At 40.5% G+C, this 12,588-nt stretch overlaps 1 protein-coding gene across 15 annotated transcripts in view; it reads right to left on the bottom strand.

Annotated features, from left to right (window-relative positions):
* fnbp1b (formin binding protein 1b) overlaps window positions 1-12,588 on the bottom strand; it is an 87,429-nt gene that overhangs the window by 18,782 nt on the left and 56,059 nt on the right. For all 15 annotated transcript variants that reach the window (XM_085965476.1, XM_085965477.1, XM_085965474.1 and 12 more), the window contains 2 exons: window positions 12,163-12,272; window positions 8,723-8,855 (listed from right to left, as the gene is read on the bottom strand). In XM_085965476.1, the coding sequence (XP_085821602.1) occupies window positions 8,723-8,855; window positions 12,163-12,272 (243 nt within the window). The remainder of the gene's footprint in view (window positions 1-8,722; window positions 8,856-12,162; window positions 12,273-12,588) is intronic.

Below are 12,588 nucleotides of genomic sequence, written 5' to 3'. Positions count from 1 at the left end.
AACTGTGGTGCCTGTATATTCACTGGGGGGCAGGAAATATCTGGTGGGATATCTCCTTAAATGCTGCCTCACTCTTCTTTCCTACATCCTCCCTTATAGGGAATGTGATGTCTGCACCCGAGAAGTCTCATGTCCACAGGCAGTCAGAAGTAAGTCCAGGGCTGTGTAGTCTGATTTTAAAAAAATCAAAAAAGTGGGTCGAGCTGCAGTAATTGTGCCTCAAACTTTCTGCAATCTTCAGGCACAAAAACTCCTAATTTCTGTCAGTCTCAGCTGATCCTTATATTTCTAATTTTAATTGACTTCTACTGTATTGCAAGCATAAAACCAGGAAATTCAAGGCTGCAGTGCCAGGGCCCTCATATCATATATATTTAAACGAGCAGCATGGAGACTGTGGGCATATTGCTGGAAGGGTCAAATCACATTTGGAAATTCACTAGATCAATTATGGGACAGAAAACCTGCAAAAATGGCTTCTGCCCTAATTTGCTAGCCAAACTAATAACCTGCCTTGATTTTAGGCTCCGGACATGCAAAAACATTGTGGAATTTCAGGGCCATTGTGTAGAACTTCACATGACATCATGATGCTCCAGCCCAGTAACTTCATAAATGGGATCTGGGGGCAGTATGCAAAATTCCTGATATCACTGGACTAGGACATCATGATGTCACATAAAATGGAATTCTATACAAAATGGCATCACCTTGAGTGCTTCAATTTGGCTGTTCCAAATCATAAAACAAAAGGTTAACTGCAAGACGTGTAAATGTGTAGTTAAGTCGCTTTATAAAATTTATGATTATGCAAGTGCTTATGACATTGACCTTATGTAATGTCATAACAGCATATGACAATTAGTAAAATCCTCTGGTATAGTTTCACTGACAAAGTGCTTATTTTCACCTCCCTTTCCTGAAGAGATGAGGAGCAGGAACTGTGGCTGATTTCCTTCTTCCCTAGCATGAGGCACTGAGGCTAATTGCAGCATTTCCTATCCCCACCTTGGATGAAACCAACTAACAGCACAGACTAGAAATCAAATTGGCTGAAGAATTTTGAAGTTAGTTAATTATAAATAAATGCAAGCTGATAGCTGGTACAATTCAACCCAATGCAAAAATTGAAAATGTGACAATGTTTTTTCCATGCAGATCCTCCAGGATAGTTTAAATCCTTTGCTGCTAGGAATCAGAAGCTGTTGCTTCAGTTAAGGGTTGGGGGAAACAGGGACACTACTCAAGCTTTTGTGCTGGAAGCCAAATTGAATATTGATTTATTTCACTCCTAAACGCCAAGCTCCAATGCCGTCTATTAATAAAGCTTGAGATTTAATTCTTGGTTGTTTAAAACAGTCTAAATATTTTTTCTTGGGGGGGGGGGGGGGGGCGGGGAGGAGGGGGTTTTCTGCTCAGTCAATATTGTAAAGCAGAATATTTTTTCAACACAATATGCAAGTTTAGCAGTTCTAGCTCAGGTATAGCGATCAATAATGTGTTTTAACACCCAGCTTTGGAAGAGCATCACTGCACCAATGTCTGACCTGAGGCCTGAGTGAGATTGCAGGTGCATAGTATAAAACATTTTGAGAATTCATCAGTAAACTATCCAAGAATGGAATTAAAATACAGAAAAATGCTACAAATACATCATTTGAAAACAGAAAAATTGGATGAACGTTTCAGTAGATACCTTTTGTTTTAACCCAAATACTAACCTGTTTTATCTCTTTCACAAGCTGACTGACCTGCTCTACATTTACATCAGTTTTTGTTTCTATTTCAGATTTCCTAAATTTGCCATTTTTTAACCTTTTCATTTCTGGCAAAGAATCAATAGCATCCTAAATTCATTCAATATATAACCTATGACGATCAGAGAGCCACCCTATGTCTGCATTGGATTTTAACTCAGTATCCCCAAGGTGAAAGAGCTGTGGTGCACATCAGCCATTTGGTCCCTCTGCACATATAGAATAATTTGGTTAGTTTCTTTTTCCACTCTAAAGACTGAAGTTATGATTGCAATCTATAGTCATCAGGGGGCGCAATAATACTGAATAATGTGCCGGAGACCTGATCCAGTGTAAAACCTGCTTTCAAACAATTCTTGAGCTAGTGATCTTGCTGTGAATATTCATTTAACAGTCAGTGCCTGGAGTTTGACACACTGTCCTAATCAGACTTCCTTCCCACAACTCCTAAGATTGTTGGCTATGCTGATGTGTATCTGGATACTAGGTGGTGTGGGAATGGCTTTGACTGACTGCCATCAATGTTGCCTCCCTACCTCTGGTAAAGCACCTGTCTTCTGCACAGCTTTCCTCAGACACCGTTAAGACAGTGGAGACAAATCTGTGCTGTTACTGGCACCAATGTGCCTCAACATGCTCTTCAAAAAAAAAATGGTGAAATTCTCAATTTTCTCCCCATTGCTTCTGAAGGTTGACTCATGTTGGGATACGGTGCCTCCAGTACCTTAAACAAGCAACTGTTCATGTCTGACCTTAAACAATCTGTTGTCAGACTTCTTGACTGTAGAGAGCATCACAGCCAAGCCCAAAACTGGTCTCACCCAAAAACCACACGTGCACTTTCCAGCGATCACAAGCAGGAATTTCTCCTCCCTCGTCTCAGAGACGTCCGAGGCCAATTGCACAACTTCTACTGCTGTCCTAGCTGAGACCAGCTAATTCAACACAGGCTGGGTATCAAACCCGGGACCTTCTGCTTTGTATGGCTTGGTGCTACTCAGTGTGTTACAGATTTCAATCCAAGACCAAGGGCAGTTTCAATCACCTAATTTAAGTTTCATATTACATTTTAGGTCTGCCAGATTAGAAGATTATTGCTTATTTTATCTTAAGTTATTGGCAAACCCTCAGTTCATTCATTGTTTCAAGCTTTTCCTAATAAGTACACAATGATAAGGGAGTTTATAGTGGCTAAGGCTGGCATAGCTTAGCAGTATGGATGAAGTCATGGTTCAGTGTTCTGCCATAAACTAATTATCTGCTCCCACTTAGTGGTTAGGTGGATTACAATGTTTGTTGTGTGTCATCTAATCTAAATTGTTAAATAAGTAGACCTCAGTGCATAAAATATATGTACACTTGCAGCAACAATCTTGATAAAGGTAAATGTTTTACTTCAGGGAATAGGAATTACCACTCCCTGGTATTCATTCTTGTTCCTTGTTTAGTTCTCGTTCTAATTTTAGGTCACTTCCCATACAGTCTAAATGTTAATTTTACTAGTGAGGAAAGATGTAATCAAAATCAATAAGTGAGGTCCAGTGGTGGGCAAGGACACTGTTGTGTGTGTTTGGCACTGAGCCATATAGACTAGCAAGATCCCAGGTTTGATTTCTGGTTTGTGCAGAGTTAGCTGATTTTGGCTATAGTTGTGGGGGCACGACAGTTGACCTCAACACCCCCACCCCAAACTAAGTAGGGGAAAAACTAGCCAAGATTGCTGCTTCCCAGAGAATCCTGCTGGAAACTGTGCACAAGTGGACATCAGGTGAGGACTGGATAGAATGTGGCTGGCTTGCTCCCCATGAACCAACAACATGCCAACACACATTTCTACGCTCATGCAAGAATAATGGCCAATTAAATCGAGGTACTGGAGGAGAGTCAGAGTCTATAGAACTGGACCATTCCAGGAATCAGGAGGGGAGAAACTGGAAAACAAATACAATGAGAAATAAATCAGTCATGCATGCCCTAATCAAAAATTAATTCTACCACTTTTCTATTGTGTTCAGCATAAAGCAGAAGCAAAACTTCAAAACATAAATGAGAACCATATTAATTATAAGTTTATTGATGAAGAAGCCATATAGTACTCCAAGGTATTAATGTACTGTGCCATGTGGTACAAAACGTTAGCTTCAGCCAACATTCTCATGGCATCTCTGCCCAGGAGGAAGATCAAGTGGAGCCATCATTGCAGCGAACATCTAAAGTAAATAGAATCATACAGCATAGGAGGACGACATTCGGCCCATCATGCCTCTGCCGGCTCTTTGAAAGAGCTATCCAATTACTCCCACGCCCCTTAGCCTGCAAATTTTTCCTTTTCAAGTATATATCCAATTCTCCATTGAAAGTTAGTCACTGTGTAAAAGAAATTCTCATCTCCCCTCTGGTTCTTTTGTCAATTATCTTAAAACCAATTTTCAGTTACAAGAAGTCTCAGTGCCTGAAGTGAATGCTCGGCTTTTGTTTCCCTGGCTAAACTTCTAGTGTCCTGGCCAATATTTAACCGTCAACCAACATCAATAAAACAGATTATTTGGGCATGTATCTCATTGCTGTTTGTGGGACCTTGTTGTACACAAACTGGCTGCTGCATTTCCCTACATCAACAGTAACTACAATTTTTAAAGATGTACTTCAATGGCTGTAAAAGTGCTTTGGGGCATCCTGAGGCTGGGTGAAAGACACTATATAAATACAAGTTCCTTCTTTCCGTCCTTACACTTAACAATTTGCCCTACTTTTAAGCAGAACAGTGTAGTGCAAGTGACATTGTCTTGTGCTGGAAGATATGAGATTTGGGTGGGAAAGAAAGTAAACAGCTGTCAAAGCTTATTGAATTCTAATCTGTATTGTTTCCCTGTGAAGTTCCTGAAAGCACCTTCATCTGGATAATTTGCTATCTTAATAAGTTTATTGCAGGTTACATTGCATCCTGATAACCGTGAATGGTGAACACACAAACAATCATAATTCCTTTTGCTTAGTTTCCATTTTATCTCATATATATTCTCACTTTCATGTTTTCAGCTAGGCAAGGTAGGCAAATTAGAGATGGTCATCTCAATGGCTCCAAAATTACTCCACTCCACATAGTACAGCACCCGAAGGTGAGATTTTAAACATCAATATTTCTTCCTGTGGAGGCAAGGTGGCCCTTTACAGCAAAAATGTATTGTGACCCAATAAAACAAATTACTTAGCGCAATGACAACCTGCACTTATATAACTCAATAAATGAGCAAAAACATCCTAAGGCACTTCACAAAGTGGGCGTCACATCCCAGCAGAAGTAGAGAGAAGAATTGGGGAGGTGATCTAAGGCTCAACGTTTTTAAGGAGGCTTTTGAATGTACGGAGCGACGTGGCAAGGTGCAGTGGTTTGGGAAACGAATTCGAGAGTGCGGGGTTAAGGTAGCTAAAAGCTCTACCACTGATGGAGCAAAAAAGGGATGAAAAACGTACAATAGACCAGAACTGGAAGAGCGGAGGGCGCAAGCTAGATGTAGAGATAAAAATGGGTGGAGGGGAAAAATGAGGATATCTGAAATCATTGTGATGGGGGATGGAGAGCCAGTGGAGATTTGAACGACTGACTAATAAGACTTATGCAAGTTGGTATGTGGATGGCGAAATTCTGAATGAGTTGGGGTTTATGTAGTTGCACACCACTGGGTTCAGTCCGAGTCTGCAGGTAGAGATACTTGATTGGAACTAAAGAACAGGTTAGCTTTGTTCTTGCCAATATTTTTTATTCATTCACGGTATGTGGGTGTTGCTGGCAAGGCCAGCATTTTTTGCCCATCCCTAATTGCCCTTCAGAAGATGGTGGCCAGCCTCCGCCTTGAACCGCTGCAGTCTGTGTGGTGAAAGTACTCCCACAGTGCTGTTAAGTAGGGAGTTCCAGGATTTTGACCAAGCGACGATGAAGGAACGGCAATATATTTCCAAGTCAGGATGGTGTGCGACTTGGAGGGGTCTTGGAGGTGGTGGTGTTCTCATGCACCTGTTGTCCTCGTCTTTCTAGGTGGTAGAGGTCGCGGGTTTGGGAGGTGCTGCCGAAGAAGCCTTGGCAAGTTGCTGCAGTGCATCTTGTAGATGGTGCACACTGCAGTCACAGTGCGTGGGTGGTGGAGGGATTGAATGTTTAAGGTGGTGGATGGAGAGGCAATCGAGCAGGCTGCTTTGTCCTGGATGGTGTTGAGCTTCTTGACTGTTGTTGGCGCTGCACTCATCCTGGCAAGTGGGGAATATTCCATCACACACCTGACTTGTGCCTTGTAGATGGTGGAAAGGCTTTGGGGAGTCAGGAGGTGTCACTCGCCACAGAATACCCAGCCTCTGACCTGTTCTTGTAGCCACAGTATTTATGTGGCTGGTCCAGTTAAGTTTCTGGTCAATGGTGACCCCCAGGATGTTGATGGTGGGGGATTAGACAATGGTAATGCCGTTGAATGTCAAGGGCAGAAAGTCAGTCATGGAGAACGGCAAATAATTGTGGTATGGAGGATGATAGAGAAGTAATATGGTTATCCTCACCATATATATCGAAGTTGATCCCATAGATAATGTTGCTGAGATGAGGAATAGGGAGACTGGAACCTTGGGGCACACCAGGTGATAATGCTTAGGAGGAAAAGCCACGAATGCAGATATGCTGGCTACGTTCTTACCCTTTAAAGCTTTTACTTCAAAATCTTTTTCTTAAAAAAAACTTAAAACCAACATAGTTAAACAAAAAAATCTCTAATTTTCTTTTCTCTTGAAAGCTTTGATTTCTGATTTCACAGGAACTGACAGCCCTCCATTTCCTCACCCAAGTGACTACTCTTCATTTGTGAGCCTAATCAATGAGTGTTGACAAGCTGTTGGGAACGAGGATTTTAAAATCAATTAGCTGGGACATGGGAAGGCACAGAAGCTTGGCAAGGATAGGAGCAATAGGAATACGGTAAATTATAGCTTGTGGGGAATCCGAGCCTCATAGGGGTAACATTGGGGATCAGAGTTTCAGTAGCAGTGAGGGCTATCGAGTTGGCAGCCTGATCTCAGTGGAGTACATTAAATGTAAAGAAAGTCACTGACCTTAAAACAGATTCTAATAGGCAAGCTTCCTTCCATCTTCAATAACTATAATTATGGTAAAACTTCCTTTCTGGTAACAGATTCATGACTATAACTCTCACTATATTTTTTCAACATAATTGCTCCACACACCACCACGACGTCATTCAGGGACAGAACAAAGAGGTTTTAATTATCTTAGAACATGAAACAGTTATTCTTAAATCTTGTAACTCGTGCGACTTAAAACAAGTTTGTTCTAAATGTAACACACTGCACTTCTGCCACAGAATGAAAAGATTGATAAGGAGTACTTTAGTAGAACAACATTGTGGAACATGCCACATCAGAACAACTTGGGATCAAATCCTAGTCTTGGCTAGTTTCCTCCCCCACAAAGTTACTTATTTCCTCTGGCTCAGGTTTGATTGTGGGCGACATGGAAAAGTTTGCAAGGTATTTCACTTCAGTGACTTCTAATGATTGAGCACTGCATGGCACTGGCAGAGACCACAGAAATGCCCTTTCAGCCATAATCAAGGGAGTACTGTCAAGGAGGATATGAAGGGGATAATCTAACTAAAAGGTATAGGGCCATATTTTGTGACACCTACGGGTGCGTACGAGGTGTGTATGCACCCGTAAGGGCCGCACAGGTTCCGGGTTTAGGCATGCAAAGCGCATGCACTAAAACCCAGAACTTGCGATGTCAAGAATCCTCCGCATCCCCGGGAGAAGGGCCTCTGCGGGTAGAGAGTTGCGCTATTTGCCCAACTTCCGCCCGCTGAAAGCCCATGAAATTCTTACGCCTGGTGAAAGCAGGCATAAGGTCTGCTTTTACCAGCATAAGAGTTTAAAAAAATAAAATGTTATCACTCATTTATACATTAAATAAAAACCCTGTCCAATAAGGTAAGTTTATTTTTAGCCCCATTAAAACAAATTTTCCCCCCCAAAATTTTAATTAATTTTAAATATGTAATGTTTTAAAGCATTTATTTCATGTTTTCGTGTATTTTTTAAGTGATCCCCATTCATGCTTATGGGAGTTTAGTGCATACAGAACTTTTATTGGTTGGGCCGGCCCACGTGATTCCAGGGGCGCTTGTGAATCGCATGTGCATCTAGGATACGTGGGCCTCTGCTTGCCCGTACCCAGAGAGGCCCAGGATCACAATTCTTCATACCTCCCAGGCCACCAGGTAAATTTGTAAATTTTTTACAGGTCAGAGGCATCCGCCCACAGGAAGCCTCCGATCGAAAACTTTGGGCCATTATATATTTCCTAATAACTGCACTATTCGATGTCTTGAATTCAGAGGGGATTGCCAAGCATTAGATAATGTCAACAATGGTAATGGTCTATAGTCCTCAAAGGATTAAGTACAACATTGCCTGAATCCAATTTAGTATCATAGATAGCTTTCTGTTTGGCTGCAGTGCCAAGTTACAATCAAATGCAATAAATCAGAACAATTACTTTCCTTCTAATTAAATCAAATGGTTTAGTGCAGAAGATGCCAGTCAAAGACATCACATTTTAATTAGTGTCTACTTGATCAATTGACCCTAGGTTTTTTTTGTTGCAGTTTTTACATAAGCTTTCAATAATGTAGAGACATCTAGATCTTTTTAAAAACACGTTAACTTAGCAGTGTAATTCTACTTAGAAAGACAGTTTCATTAACAAAAAGACAGAAAACAATTTCCAAAACCTTGCCATGGACTATTTATCATCATGTTGGCATGTTAACACAGACTGGCAGCCACTTCAGGATTAATGAATCAGTAAGGTGAAACAGACAGGATGTGGGTAGCTTTAGGAAATAACGTCAGTTGTATTTGGACCTGGAAAAAACAAAATACGACTTTTACCTCATGTCATATATTACCTCAAATTTCTGAATCTCTTGTCGCAGTTTCTCGACAGTTTGCCCAATTTCTGCCAGCCTGGGATCCACACTGTTCGGATCACCCATTTGAGGATTCTTGATGTATACATCCTTCATCTTTGTTAAAGCATCTCTGAGGATTTAAAAAATATAAATTCAGTGTACCAATTTGTGTTATTCCAGTTGGAGCCCACTGTTAATTATTACCGTAATGCTGTTTGACACCAAGTGAAAGTAAATGGGATCAGTTTACGAGAAGGCTGTTTTGCAAGGAAACTATTAGCCAAATGTATACTCAATTCCCCCCCCGCTGCCCTTTTCCTGAACTGGGAGAAAAATCTTGGAATCTACTCTCCACTTCCTTTGAGCACTGAGATGGGGCAATAATGCAGTTGTTTTAATTGCAAGTGCATATTAATTAACCGGTCAAAAGCAAAATACTGTGGATGCTGGAAATCTGAAATAAAAACAGAAAATGCTGGAAATACTCAGCAGGTCAGGCAGCATCTGTGGAGAGAGAAACAGAGTTAACGTTTCAGGTCAATGACCCTGCGTCAGAACTGCTTAATTAACTGGTCAATCAGTAACTGGATTTAACAAATAAAAACAAAATGTGACCTGAAACAAAACCTGCAAGTTCATTGTGGTCGCATTGTACCGAAAAAAAATTCTGATGCAAAGTTCCTCACCCTTTTTTTCTCTTAGTAAATGTAAAGAGATTCAAGTGTGATGGGGATTCCAATCATTTAACGTACCATTAACAGGGCAAGGCAAGAAAAAGTAGTTAAAATAAATCATCTATTGTGCCACTTGCTAGACTAGCGGAAAACAGGGAGAGTGATCTGCATACCCTGAGCTTGGTTTCAGCCTTTAATTTGAAACCTTCCAAATTAAGGAGAGAAATAGGAGAAAAATGAACGATTTTAGCCGTGTAAGTAAATGACTGGTGCCATGTTCATAGTAGGAGATGGTTACAGAAAAGGTCTATGCTAGTGTTTATGCTCCACACAAGCCTCCTCCGACCTTGCTTCATCTCACCCTATCAACATATCCTTTGATTCCTTTCTCCTGCTTGTACTTATATAACTTCCTCTTACAGACCTCCAGACCATGCCTCGATCCTGGACTGAAGTCGAGCAAGTCTGAGTCTCCACCAATCTTAGGAATACAAGAATAGAAGTAGGCCATTCAGCTCCTCAAGCCAGTTCTACCATTCTATCGAATCTTGGTTGATCTGCACCTCAACTCCATTTACCTGCCTTTTCTCCATATCCATTGATACCCTTACCTAACAAAAATCTATCAATCTGTGTCTTGAAAATTTCAATTGACTCAGCATCCACAGCCTTTTGGAAGAGAGTTCCAGATTTCCATTACTCTGTGAAAAACGCTTCCCAATTTCAACTCTTAACTGGCATAGTCTCAGGATAAGGGGTCGGCAATTTAAGACTGAGATGAAGAGGAATTTCTTCGCTCAGAGGGTGGTGAATCTTTGGAATTCTCTACCACAAAGGGCTGTGGGTGCTCAGTCATTGAGTATATTCAAGGCTGAGATGGATAGATTTTGGGCTCTGTGAGAATCAAGGGATATGGGGATCGGACGGGAAAAAGTGAAGTTGAGGTAGCGTTGTACCCCCTCCTGAGGTGCGGTGTCCAAAACTGAATACAGTACTCCAAATGGGGTCTGAACGAGGTTCTGTACAGCTGAAACATCATGTCTTCACTTTTGTATTCCAAACTTCTCGAGATAAAAGGCCAACATTCTATTAGCCTTTCTGATTGCTTTTTATACCTGTGCACTGCACTGTCTCTCCCCATTTGTCTTTCTCGGATCATCTCACGTTTCCCCACATTGAACTCCATCTGCCATAGTTTTGCCCACTCACTTGGTCCGTCTATGTCCCTTTGCAACTTCCTGCTTCCATTTACACAACTTACTATGCCTCCTAACAGTGTCATCTCACTATTCCTTCATCCAAATCATCAATATAAATGGTGAAAAGCTGAGACCCCAGTACAGTTCACTTGTCACATCCTGCCAATCAGTGAACATTCCCTTTATCCCTAATAATGTCTCCTACCTCCCATCCAATTATCAATGCATGTCACAAAGTTAACTCCTATTGTGAACTTTCATTTTTGATAAAATCTTATGCCTTCTGAAAGTCCATATAGGCAACATCCACAGACACTCTCCTATCCACCATGTCAGTGACTTGCTCAAAAAATTAAATTAGTCAGAGCCTTCACAAATCCATGCCAACTCTGAAACTACTATTAGGAGGAATGTAACAGCACCACAGCTGAATCATTTGTTGAGGCAGAAGCTCAGACAATAATCTGCATAAAATTGGGAGTGGGGCAAGAGTATCTTGTTTGCTGGCTATAACAACGCTATATGAAATAAAATTGGGCAATCTCAAAACAATTCAGCAACAACTGGTTGTCCAATTAGATGCAACAAGGATGGTTGGTATAGGAAATGGAAATGTCATATTAGCGCAGTAGAGGTGGATTAACTGTGGTTGAAGTTAAGGCACAATATTGGAGTTTACTACACTGTATACCAACATTGAAAGTGTTCCATTTTCAACAGTACTAACAACCTTTGCCCTCTGGAGCACAATAGTAAAACAAATTAACTCATTTAAAAATAACTTGAGTGGTCCAATAGATTCCTTTGGATACCTTATGGTTTTTCAAGGTGACCCAACATTCTCAGGCTAAGATCTCCAAGCAATGGTCTGTCTTGATGGTTTCTGCAAAAGAAGGTTCTACATACACAACCACTATGCACCTTCATCTCTTCTAGTTCCTTTAAATATTTATTTTATTAATTCTGCCTTGATGGCTTCCTTTGAACTGACAACCTAACAAGCAGTGTTAATATGGAGGGTGGGAGGGACTCTACTGCATATAGTGGAAGAAATATGCCATTAAAAGTATCTTACTTAACTCCCTCCCCCTCTCTTCTCCGAGTGGTTGTGAGAATGCACAGAGGTAATTCAGAGGCATTACGTGGATTTAAAGAAAAACTAATGATCAGCTGTGTCAAAACCCTATGTATTAAGGCCCTTCTTCGTTGAATCACCAAATATTTAGTGATTTTATCTTTATTTCTTTATCAAGTATGTACATTGGTCTTTAACTGGTGAGATTAGCGAATAGGTTTCCAGGGCATAAGATGGAGAGCAAGAGTAAGATAATAACTAATGCAATGAAAAATTTCAACCACAAGTAACTAAGGATGCTAAATGCTCACTATAGAATTTTAACAGATAATTATTGTTGCGTATTAAAAAAGGCATTTATGACTATGTTGTAGTACCACATAATATTGCTACTTAAAATGCTCTGCAAAGTACTGTCATTAATTCATTGTGGTCAATACAATCAAAGGAAGAAAATTATTTTCTTGTTGGTGGTAAGCTCCCTCTTACCTTTGATCGCACTCTTTCTGAATTTCTTTATTAATCTCATCAATTTTTTGCTGAAGTTTCTTTCTCCGTTGCTCTGGTGGCAGATGACTGAAGTCTTCTGGTCCCGAGCCCTGTCCAAGCCATAATCACACAGGTCAGTACCTCAGGTGGATTTATACTTTTGGTCACACTTTTGTCTGGATGCCAAATTTAAATAGAGTCATTTAAAAAAAAAAACCCTTTCCAGTTTTGCTACCCCAAAGCTAAAATAATTTAGCCTGGTGGCCAATATATAGGACATTAGTCTGCTTTAATAATCTGTTACTTAAACCCAGATACAGACATTCATTCAGAATATTTTAGATTTGACTTGGAGTTGGCGTCCTGTTTCCTACATCTTTTAATTCTTATTAGTAAAGGTTTAAAAAAATTGCTCCTGAAACAATC

Source organism: Somniosus microcephalus, chromosome 23 (assembly GCF_052327205.1).
Source record: "Somniosus microcephalus isolate GS21.2 chromosome 23, FLI_Smic_1.0, whole genome shotgun sequence".
Taxonomy (NCBI): domain Eukaryota; kingdom Metazoa; phylum Chordata; class Chondrichthyes; order Squaliformes; family Somniosidae; genus Somniosus; species Somniosus microcephalus.
Note: the sequence above shows the minus strand (reverse complement) of the source record. Positions and strands in the feature narration are given on the sequence as shown.